The 22,409-nt window shown below is 36.7% G+C and overlaps 3 protein-coding genes and 1 non-coding gene across 5 annotated transcripts; 2 read left to right on the top strand and 2 right to left on the bottom strand.

Moving 5' to 3' along the window:
• Nucleotides 1–6,521: 6,521 nt before the first annotated feature.
• On the bottom strand, nt 6,522–6,591 carry LOC132168312 (small nucleolar RNA Z103). The gene has a single exon (XR_009438829.1). It is a non-coding gene; the product is annotated as a small nucleolar RNA Z103 (small nucleolar RNA).
• Nucleotides 6,592–8,078: 1,487 nt separating this feature from the next.
• Nucleotides 8,079–9,487, bottom strand: LOC132165348 (glycine-rich cell wall structural protein 1-like). Its single transcript, XM_059575910.1, has 2 exons — nt 9,404–9,487; nt 8,079–8,444 (listed from the first exon to the last, which is right to left on the bottom strand). Exons 1-2 carry the CDS (start codon nt 9,485–9,487, stop codon nt 8,079–8,081), a joined length of 450 nt encoding a protein of 149 aa, XP_059431893.1.
• Nucleotides 9,488–13,784: 4,297 nt separating this feature from the next.
• LOC132163196 (uncharacterized) lies at nt 13,785–19,114 on the top strand. 2 transcript variants are annotated; one of them, XM_059573397.1, is made up of 12 exons: nt 13,785–14,680; nt 14,894–15,021; nt 15,727–15,860; nt 15,933–16,135; nt 16,355–16,642; nt 16,727–16,785; nt 17,304–17,340; nt 17,418–17,489; nt 17,612–17,762; nt 17,976–18,119; nt 18,219–18,433; nt 18,544–19,114. In XM_059573397.1, exons 2-12 carry the CDS (start codon nt 14,901–14,903, stop codon nt 18,599–18,601), a joined length of 1,482 nt encoding a protein of 493 aa, XP_059429380.1. In that variant the 5' UTR covers nt 13,785–14,680; nt 14,894–14,900; the 3' UTR covers nt 18,602–19,114. The 2 variants fall into 2 exon arrangements, with proteins under 2 accessions (XP_059429380.1, XP_059429370.1); XM_059573387.1 differs by having other exon boundaries at nt 13,786–14,680; nt 18,219–19,114.
• A 1,800-nt stretch (nt 19,115–20,914) lies between these two features.
• On the top strand, nt 20,915–22,214 carry LOC132165431 (L-type lectin-domain containing receptor kinase S.4-like). The gene is made up of 3 exons (XM_059576030.1): nt 20,915–21,048; nt 21,755–21,884; nt 22,002–22,214. The coding sequence occupies exons 1-3, from the start codon at nt 20,915–20,917 to the stop codon at nt 22,212–22,214; spliced, it is 477 nt and encodes a 158-aa protein (XP_059432013.1).
• Nucleotides 22,215–22,409: the final 195 nt, after the last annotated feature.

Below are 22,409 nucleotides of genomic sequence, written 5' to 3' on the forward strand. Positions count from 1 at the left end.
TTGAATAAAATCACAAAGCAAAACATCTCTATTGATTATCAAAAATAGAAGAAACAAGAAGAAAATGTTCAACAATGAATTTTATTTCATTCAAAAAATGTGCTAAGGATTACATTTGAAGACTCAGAGTTTAAAAATTTTAAAAAATTTATGAACTCTCAGCTTCATCCGATTCATGATCACATTCTTCATCTGATACATTTATTGATTTTTTTAGAATTATCGTGAGATGAAGATTCTTTAGAGTGCTCTTTAGCAGCAGAAGGTTCCCCAGCTTCATATTTGGCAAATGGGTTGAAACTGAAGTATGTAATTCCTTTGTAGTCTGGCATTTGCTCTTGTCCGATTATAGCAATCTTCTTGATAGCTTCTTCGGTAGGGGAAATATCTTCGGGTCTAATAGTATCAAGATCAACACCTTTAGGGGGATTCTTAGACCAGCTTCGGAGAGTTTCAAAATCTGAGATGAAACCTATGCCCCAACCGTAATCTTGGCCCCAACAAGCAAAAGAAAGCTGCTTATAGAAATTTCAAGCTTGCTCTTTATATCTAATTACTTGATCTTTAGCTCGGGAAAATTTTCTTTTAAGACTCGAAGTCTTCTTTTCAGGGGCTTTAAGCTTCTTATCTGTCAATTTTTGTTTCTTCCCAGTAGCCATAAGTTTCTCCTCAGCTATTTTTAGCTTTCCCTCAGCTACCTTAGCTCTGGTACATTGAACTGAGGAATACTTCTGTGCTTCCTCAAGTTCCTCAGAAACTAAGTTGATATGAGACTCAGTAGCTCAGCGTTGAAGTTCGTCCTCAACATGTTTTTCTTTAAACTGATTAGCTTCATCTTCAAGATTTGAATAGTCAGTTAATAACCTCTCAGATTTTGCCTTTTCAGCAACCAACTAAGTTTCTAATTCTCGGATTCAAGAATTTAATTGAACAGATTAAGCCTCCAACTCGGTTATCTATTCTCCAGAAAGGAGAAGCTCATTCTCTTGCTGAGATGACAGTTCTTGTAGTCGTTTAATTTCAGCTTCAGTATCTTCAAGTTTCTATTTTGAATTCTCGGCCTCCAGAGCCAAACTCTCAGCAGATCTTCTAAGGTGGAGGTAGAAGTTCATACTATCCATGGACCCCTACAAGAAAAGAAATTCGTCAGAACAAGAATATTATTATCAACATTCAAAAAGAAAGGAGAAATATTTACCTCAAGTTGATGATACAACATGTGCTCCATTACTTCCTTCGGGAATTGAGCACTGATATCTGGCACATGATTAGCCTGAATTAAATCAGCTAAGGCAACAAAGGGATTGCCAAGCCAACTATCACCCTGTTAAGTGCCAAAATATTCATATTTTAGCTCTTAAACTTATATGTGTTAATTCCTTAAGTGATGATAATTTATGCTATTTTAGTTCTTTTATGTGTTTTCCATGCTTTTGTAGGCTTTTGGAAGAGAAGAAAATAAATCTAAAAGATTTGGGCTCAAAGAGAGAATTTGGGAAAAGTTGGAGTTCCTAGCAATGCGATCGATCACAGGGAACCTACGATCAAGCGCACTACCAGATAAAACAAGCAGCAAGTGCAGCCATGTGCAATCCTGCGCACACCAGAAGAGTCTCAATCGCAGACGTGCGATCGAGCGCTCACAAGTTGCGATCGATCGCACCCGTGCGCTGGTGACACATCAGAGGCGGCCAGACTCCCTTTCCTTCCATATTAGGGTTTTCCAAGTCCCACTTGTAATAGGACTAAAACCCTACGAATTTTCTAGGTTTACTAGTATAACAAGGACTTCTAAAGCCCTATAAATAGACCTCTAAACCTTGAGAATAAGCATGCTTGAATAGACACAACTTTAGGGGAGGAATTTGGAGGCTACTTCTAGGAGCGGTTTTCGGTTCTTTAAATTTATTTTCATTATGTATAACTAACTCTTTAGGAGGGCTAGATTGAAGCCCTAATTATGCTCATTTAATATTTCAATATTGGCGCCTTTGTGATAATCATATTGTGTTGCTTAACTTGATTAATTCATGTTTTCTTGAATTCCTCATATGTGTTTGTCTGATCAACATATGCATGTGGTATGGACTAGTTAATTAAATCAATTTGGATGATCGAGTACTGGGTTTAATAAGAGTAACAAAAAAAATCCACACCGGGTTCTTGGGTTAATCAACATGGGGAACCAGGAGTAGACACCCATGCCCTAGGCCTTATGTGTTTGTCGATTTCCACAGATTTATACTTTCTTAAAGAACAACTTCGTAGACAATCATGCTAAATCCTTTAAAAAGGAAAAGAATTAGAGTAGACACCTATGCCTAATTCGTTGCTTAGAAAAATCAATAGCTTAAGGAGTAGACACCCATACCCTTAGGTTGGCAAACATTAAGTATTCACAATATGATCGGATCATTGGCATATTGTTATATTATCTAAGTATGATTAGTGGTGGATATCAAAGCCCTACCGTTACCTTTTCATTTATCTTTATATCTTTTTATTTCTTTTTCACAATATCAATTTAGTGACAATTTGATATTTTTAATTACTTCTAAAACAAAATTAACAATCTCGGTGGGATCGTTCTTGTACTTGCTACACTATACTATCGTTTGATCTCGTGCACTTGCAAGTAAAATGTACTAAATATTATCTATTAATTAATGTGGTATTTGACACAACAAGTTTTTAGCGCCGTTGCCGGGGATTGTTTGATTTTGTTTGGAATTATATTCCTTAGTTTATTTCTATTTTAATTTTTTCTCTTTTTCCCAACTGAGAAAGAGGTTCCCCGAATGACCAAGTAATTGGTTCAGGCGTACAGTTCACCGAGGAACCAGCTGCTTGTGAAGTCCCAGTAAGATTCTGTGCATCATAGCCACCCGGATTATTCTTTGGCAACTGGGTTAATTCTTCAAGGTTAATTGATTCCCCACCAGTTGGAAAATTAAAATTAACCTCTTCAAATTCAATGGCTGCTACCACAAGTTCAGCAACTACAGGTTCGGCAACCATCAATTCAATAGCTATAGGTTCAGCAGCTTCACATTCAGCAATCACATTCTCAGCAACTATATGCTCCGCAGCTACATATTCTGTAACTGTTGGCACATTAACAGCAAGCTCTGTAATCGAAGGTTCAACAATCACAGATTCTTTGGCCACAAGTTTAGTAGCAGTAAATTCAGAAACCACAGGCTCAGTACTGTCACTTCAGGATTTACAAATGAACTCTTCGCTTTGGTTTGTCCTGGAATGATCATTGCAAGTGGCTTTATTATCGGTATCTTTGAAGCAAGATCTCTGAGGATACAGTCTACATCTATAGGACTTCCTTCTTCAGACTCAGAAACATTTAAATGCACAACTTCTGTAGGAGTCGAGGAAAGAGGCACGGCAGAAAGTGGTTCAACCTCAAGTGCTACAGGAGAAGGAAGCTCGGTTCTTGTTGGTGTAATAGAAGATGATCGGGAAGGTCTGTTTGCAAGAAGGGCATCTCGGATTGATGTATCTATTGTGCCCAGAACACTAGAATATGCTCTAACATAAGGAGCAATCGCTTCCACTTCAGAATCAATTCTCCTTCCACCTGCTCTTAAATCAGATGTAGTTTTAACTCCTTCTTTAGGGAGGACATTAGACACTGGTCCCATTGCTTCTGGTCCCGAGCTTACTTCAAGCCTCTCTGATTCTAAATCAATAACAGGGTTTACTATTTTTGAGCCATCTTTGGTTTTCTTTGTCTTTTTCTTCTTCTTCAAAGGAGAAATGCTAGAATCTTCGGGCTCATCAGCAATCACTAGAGAGACTCTAGCACCAATTGGCGGTCTTGCCGAAGGAATCTTTGGGAAAGCATCTCCAGCTTTCCTTTTGCCTTTTTCTTCAGAAGGCTCTTCAGCTTTACTTTTGCCGCTAATTCTTTTCCTCGGAGGCTCGGTAGACTCGGCAATTGACCTTTTTGAAGCTTCGGCAAAGGAGTTCTTCGGTGGAACATCTTCTGTTGATCTCTTAACTAAAGGGGTTTCCACATATAACCTTATATTGTCAGTTGTCATGATTGCATCATAGTCCATCTCGCCTTTATGTTGTTCAGCATAAGCAATAACTTGCCTCACTCGGTTAATCTCTTCTCTGGTTAATGAAGGTTCTTGCTGACTTGAAAATAATAAATTACGTTAAGATTAGCTTTGCTGCAAAAAGAGAAAAAGAAAAAAGAGGACAATGTTCGGTTTATACCCCGGTTTAAAGGGGAAATGGTCTCCCGAGGAACACTTGGGTCTCTAATTACTTCTGAATGTGCAAATTCCCATTCACCTTGGATAAAGAAAAATTCATCCTTCCATCCTTTGTTGTTGGAATAAGTGGGCTTGAAGAAGATAAATTTTAATCTCTTCCAAGTTTGGAAAGTAAAGAGATGGTCAGTTTTAGGGCCCCTTGAAATTTTATATACCTTCAAAAATTCTATGATAGTAAGGGGATGTTTTGTCCCGAGAATCTTCGGCCAAACAATCATGCAGGCAAAGAAGATTCTCCAACCATTCGGCATGATTTAATGAGGAGCTACCTGAATGTAGCTCAGTAGTTCACGAACTATCCTCAGGAAGGGTAATCTAAAACCTGTTCGGAACATCTCCATGTATAAACAAACTTCATTCCTGTCGACATCAACCACAGCTCCGGTTCCTTCATTATCAAAGCGTAGTTGTACCGAATCAGGAATGACACATGTTCTACGAACTTTAGGTTCATCCTTATCAGTTAAAATTGCTTCCCATGCAGCTGGGTATGAATTACCCAATCCACTAGAATTAGCATCACCTTTACGACCCATCAAATACAGAAGTTCAGGAGCTAATTGACGAGGAATAAGAGGATAACCTTGCTGAATTAAAAGGTGTGTAACACTTAAACGAAGATGACCAATGGATGGTTCAATCAGAGGAAGAAGAAAATCTAAATATTGGAGTATTGGGCTGTGTGGATGAACAAAAGGCTCGGCAGAAGGGACAGAATCAACCGTGGTTCTGAAATATACCACTCTCAAAAAGTAATACTGAGTAGAAAGATCTGGGTGAAAGAACGCCAGTTGTGAAAATTTTTGCAAAAGCTTGAAACAACGCGGTAATGACTCCTTTCGAAACAAAAATGGGGGTTAACAAATGCTAAACGGTTTAAAAAGGCTTCGGGAAGATGAAACACAAGCGGCGCATTTAAAACCCTAAAAGCTAGGGTCCCTCGAGAAGACGCGCCATTTAATTCGTACCATTTGTGCAGAGATTGACACGTGGTTGCTTGATTTTTTAACTGCAAGAAGCTCGACACGTGGTTAGAAGAGGGGAGGTAAATCGTTTATCGCTCCAAATATTCCCTCTTGAAATTCAAAAAATTGCAAAATTCAAAATTTTGAGGGCCAACTCACCTCGTTTTACCGAAGACAAGGCAAAATTTTTGAAAGCTGACCCATTCTCAGAAACATGAAATTTCCGTAGTCTCCCAGACTAGGAGAGACTACGGAAATTGGGGGGTAACTGTTGGCTCCTGGATCAGCCACTCATTCGGCCCACAATACAAACTCGGTTACTTACACCTACTTATCGAACTTAAGGTCGGTAATTTTATATCCACCTAAGCTCGGTATGTAACACTCGGTTCAAAGACTCAGTAAACTGAGTCTTGTGTATGCTCCCGAAGATTATCCTCGGGAGACTTTTTTACTTATGTAGCATTCTCCTATTATTCATCAACACAATATGTGACACGTGGATCCTCGGGAGGACCACTATGCCAGGTAAGCAGCTGCTATCTGATGCCTATAAAAGGAGGTCTCATTTCAGTTTTTGGTAACTTCTTTTTCCTTAATCAAATATTCTCAACTCTCTTCATCTCATTTACAATCTTCAAAGTTTATATATTCTCCTAAATACAGTGACTGATTTAGGCATCGGAGCTATTCCTCGCCGGCAAACACCAGCAACTTTGATCCTTTTTCTTATTATTTTGTAGTTAAGTGATTCTACGGACATCACAATGTTCACAAGGTTCGTGCTACATCATCATTCGGAAAACTGTGTTTTAACAAAAATATTTGCTAAATAAATAGTTCACCCAATAAAAGGTGTGATAATCAACAATTATACTAGGAATTGATTCACAGAAAATGACAAAATGAGGATGATAAATGATCAAGTGGGACGCAGACTCACGGCTTTGCTGTATGAGTGTAACAAAAAAGGGCTGAGATACATCTTGCGCTTGGCCAAGATCTCGCCGGCAGAGGGCCCGCTATAAGGTGGAGGAGTGTAATCGAAGGAGTGCATTTTTGGAAGAGAAACGACATTTTCTTGGGCAGGGTTCTCCTTCTGGCTTACCTGAGAGAGCCAGCGCTGTGCGATCAGAGATCTTCTCCCCGATAATACCCTTCTCGCTGTAACTCCCTGCATATTTGTTTCTTCTTCACTGCCCCTCTCTCTCTCTCTCTCTCAAATCGATTCCTCTTTTCTCTTTGTTTGGTTTTAGAGTTGGATTCTGAAAAAAGTAGCACAATTATAATCAGCTTCGATCATTTGGGGAAATAATCATCACTTCCACCTTCAACATTATCCCCAGGTGTGGGTTCCAGCCACCCTAAAAGGTTTGGGGTGGCCAAGGGTGGCTTCCGGCCACCCCTTCAAATTTTTTTATTTTTATTTTTTTATTATTTTATTATTTTTATATTTAATTTTTAAATTAAATTAATAAAAAATTATTATGTTAACGTGGCATTAACGGAAGTTAAAAAAATTTGACAGCAGGAATTTTATTGGCATTTCTATTGACCTAGTGAGTAAATTTTCAAAGAAAATAAAAAAAAATTAAAAAAAAAAACCTAGGAAATTTTAAATTTTAGAGGGTTCACTCAAGGACTTATAATATAATTACCAAAAAAAAAAAAAAAAATTGAACGGGTGGCCAGGGTGGCCACTCCAACCAATGGGGTGGCTTACGACCGCCCCAAGGGGTTTGGGGTGGCCTGCGGGCTTTGATAATGACAATCACTGGAAACGAGCTGGAGCTTTCGAAGCTCTCGCTGAAAAGTCGTACTTTTCTTCATCTCCAAGGGTTTGTCAACTCATCGACAGGACTTCTTGCCCCAACCCCGGCGAACACACTCTAGCTCTTGAATCTCTCCGGCAACATCAACGGTGGTTTGGCTTCGGTGGTGCCTTCTCCTGTTGTTGAAGAACAATTGATTTCTCAGGTACATCTCCAGTTGGTGACTTCTTGCCTTCAAATTGATTTCTCAGGTTGAAGAACAAGAAAAAAAGAATTTTATTGCTGGTTCTTGTTATTATATCTTGATGGTCTTTTATCTTTACAAATTCAGGGTCTCTACTGCGATTACCAAAGGGAGAAAACAAAATTGTGTAATTACCTTTTTTGAGCATTTTGGTCATCTGGGTAGTACTGCATTCGCCTATACTGTAGTCATAAGGATTAAGAGACTATTGTCGATTTGATCATTGCTCAAAGTTTTTGGTTTCTCAGTCTGGGTTTTGTTGGTAGAAGGATTTTCTGATGGGTTTTGCTTAGTCATTTTTTTTTTCTTTCTATTTTTGGTATATGGGGTTTTTTCAGCTTGTCAAATGTCAACGTTTGGAGAATCTGGTTGTTTCAAGTGAAGGGATTCTGGTAGATTGGTAGCGCCTGGTTTGATTGAATTGGGTTTTTTCTGGGGTTGTCAATCCTAAGAAAATTTTTGTGTTTTTTAATTTGTTTGGTTTGAGGAAGACCTTTTTTGGCATTGGATTGTGCTATGTAATGATGTATTGTTTTGAGGAAAAAATGGAGGTTTGGATGTTTGTGATTACTCTAATCATTCAAATATGACAATGAAACTGTAATAGTACATTGTCGTTGTTAGCAGAGATCCATAGGAAGATGGCCTCCACAACCCACTCCCTCCTCTCTGCAAATTCACCAACTTCGTCTATCACCTCACCACCACCAACTTCTTGCCCTGCTCCGTCGAATTCTTCAACTACGCCTACTCAGACTACTGACACCCCAGCGCCTTCATCCCCTTCAACTCCAGCTCCTCAGTCTCCTCCACCGGCAATCCCTACTGCTCCTCCTCCATCCCCGCCAGCTTCACCCCCACCGGTATTAACACCACCTCCAACCTCACCCCCACCATCAACTTCACCACCGCCATCGCCACCAGCATCACCCCCACCATCTGCCCTTCCGCCAGCATCACCCCCTCCAATTTTATCTTCTCCTCCACCACCACTAGGAGGTTCTCCTGCGCAAGCATCCCCTACACCTCTGGTGGCATCCCCACCTCCCCCTCGAGTCATTCCATCAACTGCATCTTTACCTCCTCCACCCAATGATCCAACACCGCCTTCCTCCAATCCAGATCTGGGAAATTTTTCAGACCTTACCCACTGTCGGCGATCTCCCTGGAATTATTTTAAATTATTTTAAAATTTTTTATTTTCAAATTTAAATTTTAAAATTAAATTAATATTTTAATGAGGTGAAACAATGCGTTTTGATTGGGACTAACATCTGTTAAAAAATTTTGATGGTGAGAATTTTATTGTCATTTCGATTGACCCAATGAGTAAATTTAAAAATAAAAAAAAAATAAAAAAATAAAAACTTAAGGATTTTTAAATTTTGAAAGGTTGACTCAGGGACTTATTATACAATTACCCTTTAATTTATACATTGAATACCTCATCTCTTTATTTGAGAGGAAAAAAGAAAAAAAAAAGTTCTGAAGGTGGGACCTACATAGGTAGAACATTCCGCTTCCCTTTCCTTCTCCCTCCTTTCTGACTCCGGACTCACGTGTCACTAAGCATATACTAGTCTTTACGGCGTAATTTGGCGACAGTTACAATGGGGCTTCAATTCTACCCACTTGACATCGTAGAATTGTAGGTCGGTTTTATAATTAAATTAATGGGAAAAATATAAAATGGCCGCACAAATTATCAGCCGTTTGTAATTTAGCCCCCAATGTTCAAAATGTAATAAAGTATCCCACAAACTACTAAACAGTTGCAATTTGGCCACTCCGTTAGTCATCACCGTCAAATAGGATGAAAAATTCAATATGACGTCATTTTGGCAAGGTTAAGTTACAAAATGTCCTTTTGAGAAAAAAAAAATCAAATTTAAGAAGCCCCCAAACGACGCCTTATTGATTAGAAAAAAAAATGGATGACAGGAACCAAAACGTTGCCCTTTTGGTAAGTTTTAAAACCCTAGAGTAGTGGAAACATGCAGTGGGTCTTCTCTCCATTTTCTTCTTCACTTTCACGCAATAGTGTATTTGGTTTACTATAGATTAAGAGGTTTTTCACTTGAGGGGTATGACCACCACCATGACGCCCTCCGTCGACCACCACACCGTATGCACTGGAGACGCCCACCCACCACGGCATGGCACGGCACCAAATCCTGCAGCCACTACCACCCATTTCACATCCCCCATTTTCCCTAAAATTTTTGCACACTCCTCTCTCTCGACGACGCCCACCAAACAACATCACCACCACCCATTTCCGTCCACCACATCCACCGAACGCCACCCATGTCACACCGCCGACGATTCCCACTAAGTTGAAGAAGGTATATATACACATATGAAGATTATGTTTTTCTTTATTTCTGATTTAATTTTCTAAATGAGGCATATGTCACAATTGGCGGTTGATTTGTTTGTTTAGGACTTCAATTGGTGGTGGTTGTGTTTGATTTCGAAAATTGGTAAGAATTTTAGGGCTTCAATTGTTGTCTTGCTGATTATGCTGATTTCGGAAAGCAACATAGGCTTTCTTGTTGCAATTTTTTTTGTTTCTATTTGTTCCTGGTTAATAGCTCTTTTGATTTTCCATAATGGCCATTATATCTTAGTTTGTGGTGATGAGAGTTTGATGCGAATTGGATGAGAGATTTTTTGAGAACTATAGTTATGTCATAATGAATCTTGCTATGCAAGTCTATTTTGAGGACTTCCAAGAGATAGTCCCTCTAGTTAGAGTATACACATATCCACTAGTAGCCTTTAATTAATCTAAACCATAAATCTAGTTAGTATCATTATATCCTTCTAATATAGTAGGATAACCACAATATGACAAACCAAGATTAATTGGTCATTGAAGAATCTCAATAATCTAAAGATAGCATCCCAATAGGAAGTTTTGAGGGACGATGGTGAGTGAACTCTAGAATCAAAGGATGGTGATGACGGAGGAAGGGGGTGACTAGTATAGGCCATGGCCACCCCCCAACTCATAAGGAAGAAATAATAATTTGTAAGGTAAAATTTTTTTTTTTTTTTGGCATATCAGCCTCTAGCAATACAATTTATTAATCCTTGGCTCTTGCCCATACTAAACTCTATCTCCATCCCTAATGGTCTAGGTTCATCAGAATGTGAAGCACTGAAGCCTCAGATAACTCTTGCGAGTAGGTTTCTAGTTGTCAGCATTGTCAACCTCCAAAAGCTCACCCAAGCTGGCGCCTATGCTAGCAACATTTTCTGGAGACAGCATATCCAAAGGCAAATCTTGAACTTGCACCCAGAAAGCGCCAGTAGAGAAATTGATGTCCCTGATGGTATCCAAGGAAGACCATCTCTTTAAGAATAGAGGCGAGCCCTTGATATTTGAGGGGGAGTTTTTCTGCACTCGAGTCAAGTCATCTAAATCTTCGAAAGTGAACATAATCAGATCATCATTAGCCACGTCACATTTAAAAGGATAGAAAAAAATTCTAATCCTTCTTATATCATTAGGTAAATGTTTTTTCCATATTTAGTTTGTACTTGGGTTTTAATGTTTTTAAATGAATGAAACATACGAATAAGCTCCTCTTCATTTCAAATAAAATAGATAATATTTAATTTATATTTAGTGTATTTAATTGTATATATGAAGAGCATATCATTTAAAAAATTTAAAATAATGTAAAATCATATACACTATTAATTACATAAACTCTAAATTTGGATGATTAAATTAATACTAATTATTTCATTCTTTCTACATTGAATATACCTCATCTCATTATTTGGAAGTTGCGAGGAAAGGGGGAAAAAAAAAAGAGTTGTGAAGGTGGGACCTACATACATAGACCATTCCACTCCCCTCTCCCTCCTTTCCGACTCTTGACTCACGTCTCATTAAACATATACCAGTCTTTACGGCGTAATTTGGGAGGCTTGATAAAGACCATTTAAAAAAAATAAAAAATAAAAATCACATATTATTGTTTAAGAAAGTTTTATTATCATTTTTTTAATTTTTTAAAAAATGACTACATAAAAATTAAAAAATGATAGAAATTTTTTTTTTTTCAAACCGATATGGAAGAAATATCGTCAAACCCATGTAAAATAGTGCTAAGTTTTTATAAATATTTAAAAGACATTAAATTTTAAGTGTTTATAAATATTTAAAAGACATATTAAATTTAGTATAAATTAGTAAACCATTATTAATGAGGTTAAAAATTTAGTGTGTCTTTAAATATTTATAAACACTTGACACTATTTTACATGGGTTGAAAGATATTTCCTTCATACCGATTTAGAGAAAATTTGTCTTAAAAATGAAGAAAGTCATAGTTGTGTAAATAAATTGTGCATTTATCATTTCTCGTAATTTGGCGACGGTTACAATGGGACTTCAAGTCTACCCACTTGACATCCTAGAATTGTAGGTCGGTTTTATAATTAATTAATTAAATATAGGGACTTACCCTAAGAAAAGGGAGAGCAACAGCAGAGAATTTAATGATAGAGAGAATTTAATGAAGAATATATTGAGGAATTTGGCCAAATCATTTTTATTGGTTTATTAATTGTTTCTTTTTCTTCACCTACGACCGTTACCGTCTGGGTTCCGTCTGGTGACGTGATTAGCTTCACGTGTTTTTGTTTTTTGGAAAAAAATTTAGAAAATTTTCTTCCACTTTTTCCTGAAGGTTAAAAATTTTCAATTAAATTTAAAGGTATCGATCTTTCAATTTCTTTCGATTATCTAATTTCGTTAAAATTTTTTGTTAATTTTTATCAAAATGCCCAAAATATCCCTTTTTATGATGTGAAAATATTACAAATATGTTTTTTTATAAAAAATAAATAAATAAACGCTTGTTGTATCTTTATAATTTTTTACTTTATTTTTTTATAATAAAAAAACAAAAATAGTTTGGAAATTTTAACAAATTTTAACAAAACGAGATAATTGAAAGAAATACCTTCATTTTTCGTATTCCTTTACTTCAACATTCTTTAGCTTGTAGAAAAGGAAGCACTAGATTTTTGACGTTTCAAGTTTTCACAACCTTTTTTTCTTCGTCAACTATACTTAGATATGATGTGTTTTCTTAGCGACTACCAGGGCAGCAAATCAAGGACTTTGAACAGAGTTATTCTATACAAACGCATCCTGCTAAAGATAATGATGATGGCCAACATAGGTTTGGATTGAGACAATTTGAACATTTAGGCTTCGTTTGCAGCAAAACGTTTTTGGTTGACTAAGAAAATGATGCAGCAGAGCAGCTCTTTGATTTTTCAAGAAGAAATGTTATCAGATTGATTATAGGGTTACATACATTTAATGTCGCTCGTAAACGCTTATGGTTAAAAACGGAGATGTTCGATCCATCCAACTTCTATCCATCTTCATTAAGAATTAAAAGAAACATAAAACTAAAAAACTAGAAAATTTAAAATATTAAAAAAAAAAAAAACATTAGAAAAATTGAAAAAAAGAAAATAGAGATTGCTTGACCCACCCCCGGAGCTAGTATGAGGGTGATTGAACTACCTCCAAGACCCTTGGAGTTGATTTTGCCACCCTTAATAGCAAAATAAGGGTGGCTGAAATCACTCCTGTTTGGTTTAAGGGTTGTTTCAGCCACTTCCTACGGCCGATCTAGGAGTGGCCAAATCACCCTCACGGGTATTTGGATGGTTTGTCCAACCTCACGTGGCCAACAGAAAAAGAAAATTTAGGGTTGGCTCCTTGGAACCACCCTCAGACCGGCCGTAGAAAGTGGCCAAAAGCACTCTCAAGCCAAACAGGGGTGGTTTCAAGTTTCAACCACCCCCAAACCAGCCTTGGGGTTGCTCAAGCCCCCACCTCCAACTTCTTTTTTTTTTTTTTAATATTTTTTAAAAATTTTTAATGAAGCATATATAGTCACGCGAAATTTTTTATTGGTTTTGACTTGGGTTTCCATTAACTTTTTGGACGAAAGATGAATGAAAGTACTATATCCGTTTTTAGCCATACTTATCATTTACGATATAAATTGAAATTTAAGTGGAAAAAAAAATTTTTATTAAATCACCGAGGACAAAAAGACAAATAAGAGATAAATGAGATATGAAAGAATAGCACGTCTCTCTTAGGATGCGTTTGGCATTGGAATTTCATTGATAAAAAACATGATTTTAAACCAAATCACCAAAAAAAAAAAAAAAAAAAAAGAATTAATTAGGATTACATTTAAAAAAAAAAAAAAAGTGATTTGAAAACGTAAAAAATATGTTTTTTGCAAATTGTAGATAATGAGGTGTTTTTTTAAAAACGTACAATTTTAAAACTAAACTCTAATAATTTAAAAAGTCAAACTGTAATTTTGCCAAGCGCTTATCCGCCAGGTTCATGACGTAGAGCATGAAGTTTGCATACAACTTGCATACAAATACAAAGAGGAGTTCCTTTCCTTGACAATCCAATCCACCCTTCTTTTTTCCTTGGTCCGTATCTACACAGCCACCATTCATTGAACCTTCAAAATTCAAACAGTTCAACAGTTCCTTGACGGTCACCCTTTGACGTCTATGCTTTTCTCTTAACTGAAAAAAGCTTAATAACACAACGACCGATATTATTTATTTCCCGGTTCCCTTCTCTCTGCCTACACAAATGAAGGAAAGCTGGTTCGCTTTTGTAATCTCAGATGTCACACACACACACACAAAAAAAAAGAGGAAAAAAAAAAAGCCAAATTGTCATTAAGTTGACCAAAAAGACATTTGATGTTTTTTTGACTTCGTAGGAGATATAGGTTTGGTTGGAATCAGATGCATTTCAGACAACCCCACTAGGCTAGGGATGAATGATAATATTTAGAAAGATTGATCAGAGTTGTTGTTGGATTTCAGAAGTGGAGTCAGTTGACAAAAACTCACTCTCTCTTTTCACCTTAATTTGTGGGAGTGTTTGACACGGTTTTTTGTTTGGTCCTGAAGGCAGGGAAGAGACCAAAGGTGGGAGGTCTGAAATGGGTTTTGGTGTTTGAAATTAAATAAGATTATTTAGAGGAATATTAAATTCTAGACGTGCTTCAGTTGAGTTTCTTGACGTGTGTTTTGATTTTAAAGCTTTTGGAGGGAGGGCTCAGAAGAAGGATAGCATTTGAAGAGTCCTGAGTTTCTAGATAATAATTCAACTGCATTAATATCTCTTACATGACTTCTCAAGTTTTTGGTCGGCTATAAAGAGCTGAGATTTAGATTATAGACAAGTTTTTTTGATATGGGTATTCAGAAATTGTTTAGACAAGTCTGTGGAAGAACCACGTCCATTGAAATTTGAAGACTTTTGCTGCACTTTCAAAGAATCTTCATCGAAATTTAATAACCCTTTCATCTCTAATTCAAGTAAGTTCATTTATTTGTCTTTAAACTTTCTTTGAATCTTCAAAACCATAAAGTCTGTTTTGTTATATGTTCGGATTCTGCAGGCCAAAAATGTTCTTTACTTGCAAAGAAATCATTCCATAAAAAAGATGCTACTTTTGAAAAAGTTGTGCATGCCATAGATAATCTCAGTTTGACTTTGAAGCTAAATTTTTCTTGCAACTTATTTCACAGCTTAAAGATGGGCTCCATACATGGAATAGAGCGGCTTGTGCCTCTGGTTTTCATAATGGCAATTTTAGCAGCCTCCAGAATTCCAGAAATTGCAGGACAGACGATCTCATCTAATAGCTTTGCAACAGGTGAGGATAATATTTTATGGCTTTGAAAATTTATTGTAATATGTTTGTGTTCTTCTATAAAAGTTTTCATTCATCAAAAAAAAGTAAAAGAGTTAAGGATTCAAGGTTAATTAAGGTGCAATGAGTTGAATTCAGGCGCCTGTTCTCCTACCAGAATAGTTGCTGCATAATTTACCAAGCTTGTATATAGCATATTATGGAAATATATTTATTGGTTTTTTTTTTTTTTTTTTTGACAATAACATTGGTAACTTATTAAAGTAATATTTATGAGTACATATTGTTAATTACTGCAAATTATTATATATGGGATAAACTATGTCAGGGGGTTACTTTACCAAAGTTGATGGTTAATTATTATATGGGATAAACTTTTGTCACAATTTTTGGACTATTCAATAAGCCAAACATATATGGTCAGAAAAAGAGAAAAGCAATATACGTCAAACATATATATATATATATATATATATATATATATGTGGTTTTCAATATTGGGAGCAACAAAGGGAAAGGGGGGCATATGTGCACAAACTACATAACTAAAAAAACAAAACAAAAAAAGTTGCATTAATATCAACTTATTAATATAACTAACATGTGAAGGTCACACAGGTTGCTGGATTGTGTCCACAGTGTGAAGCCACTGGTCAACTTGATTGAGCTGCTAATTTTCTTCTTTCTTTCTTTTCCCTGGTTACTCAGGGAGAAATTTGCTTCAGACAAACAATGTCTCAGAACCGATTAGACAGTCAGATGGTACTGTGAGGGTGGATCCTTTGGATAATTTGAAAAAATACAGGGGAGGATATAACATCACCAACAAGCATTATTGGAGTGTAAATCTCTCTCTCCCACCGTTTACTTTTTCTATCCAAATTCTTTTATAACTTGGATCTTATTTTGTGCAGTCAACTATATTTACTGGAATTTATGGTTATTGCATTGGGGTGCTGTGGTTTTTGTGTGGGATTGTATATGGAGGCTTTCTGTTGGCAACTACTTTTTGTAGTAAAAGTAGAAAGAGTGGAAAGCCAAGGAGAATACCACCTTCTTACAAGCAGTGTTGCCTCTGGCCTGTTCTCCTTGTCACATTCTTCACAATTCTAGCAATGTAAGCGATTCAATTCTGTAGTCCATTTTGAACATATAAATATTTCACCAAAACCAAAATGAAAGTGTACCATCTTTTTAACTTCTGATCACCCTTTTCATAAATAAAAATAAATATGATTTTGTTTCCATAGATGATCAAATATTTTGATGAAAAATTATATTTGCATGGATGCTCAAAGGCAAATAAATATATCAGTTAACATAATTATGTTTGCAGAGCTGCATGTGGGTTAGTTCTGGGGGGCAATGCAAGATTTCACTCACAAGCAAAAACAGTTGTGAACATTATCATAAACACTGCAAATGAGGCATCAGAAACCATATACAACACGACAGGGGCAATGAAAGACATTACAAATAACTTGGAAGCAGCAGGTGGAAGTCGTGATGCTTCTGGCGAAGCATTCCTTACCTCCACATCTGAGAAACTTGATGTTCAAGCTGCAGAAATACAAAGGCAGGCTAAGAAGAACAGGCATCTCATCGACAAGGGTCTCAGAATAGTGTTAAGTCTCTGTCTCTGTCTCTGTCTCTGTCTCTTTCTCTCTCTCTCCATTTCATGCCACTGATGACATTTTTATGCTTGCAGGTACTTATTAACAACTGTTACCATTTCATTGAACCTGGTTGCGGTCATAGCTCTCTCAGGTATTTGTGTTTGTGTGTTTTGCTAGTATACTTGGTATTAGTATAGTTCAAAATTTTGATCAGGACATCCATTTGAAGCTGCTCAAAGTCTAGAGAATCCAAAAACTCCAACTCAGCTACTTCAAATTACTTGGAACATAGCATTTTGTACTAAAAACATCTGGTGTTGACAATTTGCCTCAAATTGAACTATAAAGCTAATAGTTTTCGGCCATTACTGCTATATAAATTAAACGATTAATTCATCAATTTCTAGAAGTTTAACCTTTTGGAACAAATAGTAATTTAACATGGTATCAGATTAGATGCTATGAGTTCAAACTACGTCTCCATAATTCATCTCCTATTTTAACTAAATATTATACATATTGGGCCTCACTTATTAAGGGCAAATATCAGAATATGAATAAATTCGTCTGTTTCTATAAGTTTAGGTTTTTGAGACAAATGGTAATTTGACGGTTACTCTGTCATGGATTACCTAAAAGCACTGAAGTCTCTATTCTTCCTGTTTGCAGTGTCTGGAATCCTGAGGTTTCGCCGGGCACTTCACATGTAAGCATACAGACGCTATACATTTTAGTCACCATGTATTTTGAGGTATAAAGCTTATCATTTAACTTTTATTACAGCTTCATTATACTATGCTGGTTCCTGATGGTTCTGTGCTGCATCTTCTTTGGAATGTATTTCTTCCTAGAAAAGTAAGCCAAGTTCTTTGCTTTTTCTCGCCTTCCTCATCCATACTCAATCTTTATAGAATTACTCAAACAAGATTGAAAAGTCTGTGCACAATGATTGAAAAGGAAAATCAATTCTCTTTCAGGTTTTCAAGTGATACATGCACAGCTCTTGAAAACTTCCAACAAAACCCTGAGAACAACAGCTTGAGCTCAATCCTTCCTTGTGATGAATTGCTATCAGCTAAATCAGTCCTATTTGATGTCAGTGGTGAGATCTACAACCTTGTTAATAAGGTAAATGAATACTTTTTTTGTCTCAAAATTAATTAGTTTAAGTTGTTGAGATAAGTGATGATTTAACGTTGTATCAAATCAGGGGCCATGAGTTCAAACCATGTCTTTGTAATTCACTTAAATCCGATTTCAAGTTGGACATCATTTACTTCTTTATGTGCACAAAATACTTACAAGTTGAGAATTTTCTTCTGTTTGTAAATCCCTTTCCAGGTGAATGCAAACATATCGCTTTTACAGGGAACATTATATCCAAATCTTGTTCATGTCTGCAATCCTTTCTCTGCACCACCAGAGTACCAATACCAGCCAGACAACTGTCCAGCTAATACAATTCGAATAGGAGACATCCCAAAGGTATGCCAGTTGAGATTGAAAGAAACAACACTTACGCTTTCTTTTATTGACAATTATCTTTATATTTGTAAAATCATCTGCATTATTTTGTTTTGACAGGCATTGAAGTTATTAACTTGTTCTGATGCCAACAATGGGACATGTGAAAGTGGGCAATATATGTCCAGTGTTGATTATAAGACAGTAGAGGCTTACTCAAGCTCAATACAAAATCTACTAAATGCATATCCAGGCATTGAAAGTCTTATAGAATGTCAGTCAGTTAAGGATGCCTTTTCTGAGATCCTGCTTAAACACTGCAAACCTTTGAAGAGGTATGTTAAGATGGTTTGGGTGTCAATGCTCATCTTGTCACTAATCATGGCATTTTTGGTTCTGATATGGATAACAAAAGCTCACCATGACCAGAACCCTCACTTTTCAGATGCTTCTGTAAAACCCCATTTGGCAACAGCGAATATGCTGGAAACAGGTGCAGCTAAAGAAGTTAACAGTCACACAAACTCTAGTATAGTCTAAAAATTAGGAGCAAGGAGAAATGTACTTCCGAACGGTTGCTCGTTGACGTGACATTGAAAATTACCATTGGATTTTGGACAAATTTTCATTTGTTATTTTATCCAATGGTAATTTTTACTAACACGTCAGGGAGTAAACATTTGGAAGTACATGTAACATTTCTCATGGACTAAGTCCTAGGAAAATACTGGAAGGAAAACGCGCAAGCCACTTCCAAAACTCAAAGTAGAGATAATCATACAAGATTGTAAATATACAAAAAGAAAGTAAAGATCAAGAAGAATATTGATACTGTAAAATCTTAGGAGGGGGGAAATGAGTTTGGTTCAGTCAGGAAATTTTTTTTGTAACTGATATGCAATTCTTTCCTTCTTTGATATAGTATAGGGTCAAATCAGGGGACCAACCCCACTATGAATTGTAAGGAAATATGTTGAGCAAGAATATATTTCTACCTAGTTCAATTTTCCATGGCAGTCTGTTGTCTCTTAAAAGTACCAAGACAGTAGAAACATTGTGGAAAAATTTTGTATTACTGTTAAGTCTTTTTTCAATACTTGCATCAAAATGCACAAGGCATTATATACACAAGTGAAAGTTAACTTACAATTTCATCAATAAACCAGTTGACATCACACATTTTGTGCATAAAACAATTTCATGCATTTCATCATATCCATGTTAAAAGCAACATGGGCTTTCCGTTGAAAACACAACATAACTCGTACATAAAATGGCACCTGATGAACAATTTTACAAGTGAGCACAAATATGAACTTGCGTAAATCCATTTATTCCTTGACCACGGCGCGTCACTTTCCTTCATTTCTCTAGTTAGGGAGACCCCAACTATAACCTTAATTCTCGAAGATACTTTAGTTCATTATGTTTCTTTAACCAACATATCACAATCCTCCATCTTCATTTTCATCCTTTAGAGACTAGGATTAGACTTCGAAGTTGTCCCCTACCCCTTTGCTTGCTCTCCATTGACCATAAAATAGTTTATGCCTTAATTAGTTTGTACATAATTTGTTAAATCCTAAAGTATAAATCCAGCCTCTCATATTGGATTGAAGGCCTATTTAAATTTTAAATCATTATGAATATCTCTTGCGAAACCCATATGAGGCATGTTTGGAAGTGAGCTCATTTGGAGGTGGATCTGGTTTTGGTATTTGTCCAAATCCCGATGCGAACTTTAAGTATTGGGTAGAATCCACCTCACCAGTTTATGTGATAAATTTAGACTTGAGTCGACGAAATCAGGACACGCTGTAGTAGTTTTGTGGTTTCATAATTCATAGCAATAATTTATCACCATTTAGCATTTTTGACGGACACAGTATATGACGACTGCATGATAAAGGAATTAACCCCGATGAGTCATCACACATCTATTCCACTCGATTCGCCTCTTGATGTCCTCCCTATTGAGATAAAATAATTATAGGATCACAAATGAAGCAGAAAAAATAGCAGAATAGTAAAACACTATAAAAATAAAAAATAAAAAATAAGGATCGTGTTCTATCTCTAATCACCAAATAATCAAAAAACATGAAACTAAGCCATTTAACAATATATATCAAGCACAACGGAATTTAAACAGCATCACAAACACAACACAAGATTTGTTTATGGAGTGGAAAACCTTTTGCACACATCAAAAGTAAAAATCACTTCGGAGTAATCAAACTCAGAAAATCACTAAATGAAGAATCAGAGTTACATACTAGACAATATTCACAACCCTTAAGGACCCCTAGACTTAGTGAAGACAACAAGCTTCCCACCTTGTCTCTATTCTGACTATTTTCATAGAGTGTATTTCCTTACTGACCATTCGATAAACTTCTTTCTTCAAGTAACCAAACCAATAATCTTGTGTAGATGAATGAACAAGGCAACATGCCAAATCAAGAGCAAAGGATAGCTCGAAGCTTTATCACATCCTCTCTTGAACAAAAACTCCCGAGACACAACGCCTGAAGAGAAACTTTGAGACTGCACAGAGAGAAATCCTCCTAAAAAGTCTGCAGTGAACAGCGACAGTAAAATCCTTTTATAAGAGAGACACTTTACTTTTCATGTCCTAACGGGACTCATTTCTCGTTAAGACGGGATGAACAAAATAATAGATCTGAGAAATCCACTTCATAACTGGAAAGCAGTGCTGTTATGACAGGAAGAACAAGTGTCTCATCCACGTCACATGTTCTGTCCTAACGCTCCATTTGACGAGAAAACAGGGAGTCCAACATTTGTCCCGTTACATGTCCCGTCCTGACAAGGAAACATTAGCTTCAGCTTCAATCCCATTACATCCCCGTCCTGACGCAGCTCTTGACGAGGAAATAGTAACTTCCCATTACATCCTTATCCTAACGCAACTCCTGACGAAGAAACAGTAACTTCTCATTATATGTCCCGTCCTAACGGAACTCCTGACGAGGAAACAATAGGTTCTTAGCTCAGTCCCATTGCATGTCCCGTTTTGACGGGGTTCGTGACGGGAAAACAGAAAGCTCTTCCAAAACCCTTGAAAACCTAAGTGCCATTTCCCAAAGATTTAAACAACAAAGCATTACAAGAAATATCATTGAATTAGGCTAACCTAAAACCTAACAATCTCTCCATTTGGCCATTCAATGACAAAACCCTAAACACAAGGTTTAAAACTTGGAAAAATTACACTTTACCCCCCAAAGTTTGAGCCGATTTTCAATTCAACCTCCAATGTTTCAATTTTTACAATGCATCCCACCAAAGTTTAAATTTTTTTCAAATTGGCCTATCCGTTAGTCACAACCGTTTTCTTTGACGGAAATGTGATCACGTGATCACTTATGCACCTGCCTTCCCCAAAATGCCCCTAACCCACCGGCACATCAAGAACTCCACCGATGGTAAAGCTTTCTCCTTCACCTCCTTTGTTGTTGCTATAGTCCCAGAGTATCCAAAACTCGAAGGCCATGGCTTGGCTTTCACAATCGCTCCCTCCAAGAATCTTAAAGCTCCCTAGCTAGTACTTGGGACTTCTTAATTCCAGCGATATGGGAAATTTCTCTAACCATCTCTTCACGGTTGAATTCAACACTATACTTTGAGTTCAGAGACATCAACAACAACCATGTCGGTGTCAACATCAACAGCTTAGCCTCTAACGGCTCCGCCACAGCAGCTTATTTCACCGACGATTCGACCAAACAAGATCTTAACATAAAGAGTGGGAAAGCTATTCAGGTGTGGATCGACTACGATTCGATTGGAAATGTTCTCCATGTAACGATTTCGCTATCTTCTTCAAAACCCAGAAAGCCAATCTTGTCATTTCTTGTAGATCTCTCACTGATCCTCTAGGAATTTATGTTCGTCGGGTTCTCTGCTTCAACGGGTTTGCTTGCCAGCTCACACCACCTCTTGGGATGGAGCTTCAAGATTAACAGGCAAGCTCTTGCCCTTGATCTCTCTTCTCTACCTTCTCTACCAGGACCCAAGAAGAACCACATAGCTCTAATAGTAGGAGTTTCTGTTGCAATGGTAATTCTTGCTGTAACATCCTTAGCCCGTTAGGGTTAGGTTTGTTAATCCTTTTTCTTACTCACAAAGATCCATAAGGTTTGTCAATTTTAAAAGACTAGTATAAAATGAATGCATGAAACTCTAAAATATCACGTCCTTCAAATAAACTAAAATATTTTTGCTTAACAAAAATGTGTCTCACAAACGATAATAATGTTCCTGATTAAAATCAATTCGTCAATCTCT

The sequence above is a fragment of the Corylus avellana genome, chromosome ca1, assembly GCF_901000735.1.
Source record: "Corylus avellana chromosome ca1, CavTom2PMs-1.0".
NCBI classification, from domain to species: domain Eukaryota; kingdom Viridiplantae; phylum Streptophyta; class Magnoliopsida; order Fagales; family Betulaceae; genus Corylus; species Corylus avellana.

What these genes read in the sequence shown, in the direction of transcription:
- LOC132163196 (XM_059573387.1), top strand. Translation starts at nt 14,901, where the DNA reads ATGGGCTCCATACATGGAATAGAGCGGCTTGTGCCTCTGGTTTTCATA. An exon ending in TCTACAACCTTGTTAATAAG is followed by an intron (nt 17,763 to 17,975) that starts GTAAATGAATAC and finishes ATCCCTTTCCAG; the next exon opens with GTGAATGCAAACATATCGCT. An exon ending in GAATAGGAGACATCCCAAAG is followed by an intron (nt 18,120 to 18,218) that starts GTATGCCAGTTG and finishes TTGTTTTGACAG; the next exon opens with GCATTGAAGTTATTAACTTG.
- LOC132165348 (XM_059575910.1), bottom strand. Translation starts at nt 9,487, where the DNA reads ATGGGGGATGTGAAATGGGTGGTAGTGGCTGCAGGATTTGGTGCCGTG. An exon ending in GGGCGTCTCCAGTGCATACG is followed by an intron (nt 8,445 to 9,403) that starts GTGTGGTGGTCG and finishes AAATAATTCCAG; the next exon opens with GGAGATCGCCGACAGTGGGT.
- LOC132165431 (XM_059576030.1), top strand. Translation starts at nt 20,915, where the DNA reads ATGTCCCGTCCTGACAAGGAAACATTAGCTTCAGCTTCAATCCCATTA. An exon ending in CAACTCCTGACGAAGAAACA is followed by an intron (nt 21,049 to 21,754) that starts GTAACTTCTCAT and finishes CTTTGAGTTCAG; the next exon opens with AGACATCAACAACAACCATG. An exon ending in AGAGTGGGAAAGCTATTCAG is followed by an intron (nt 21,885 to 22,001) that starts GTGTGGATCGAC and finishes CTGATCCTCTAG; the next exon opens with GAATTTATGTTCGTCGGGTT.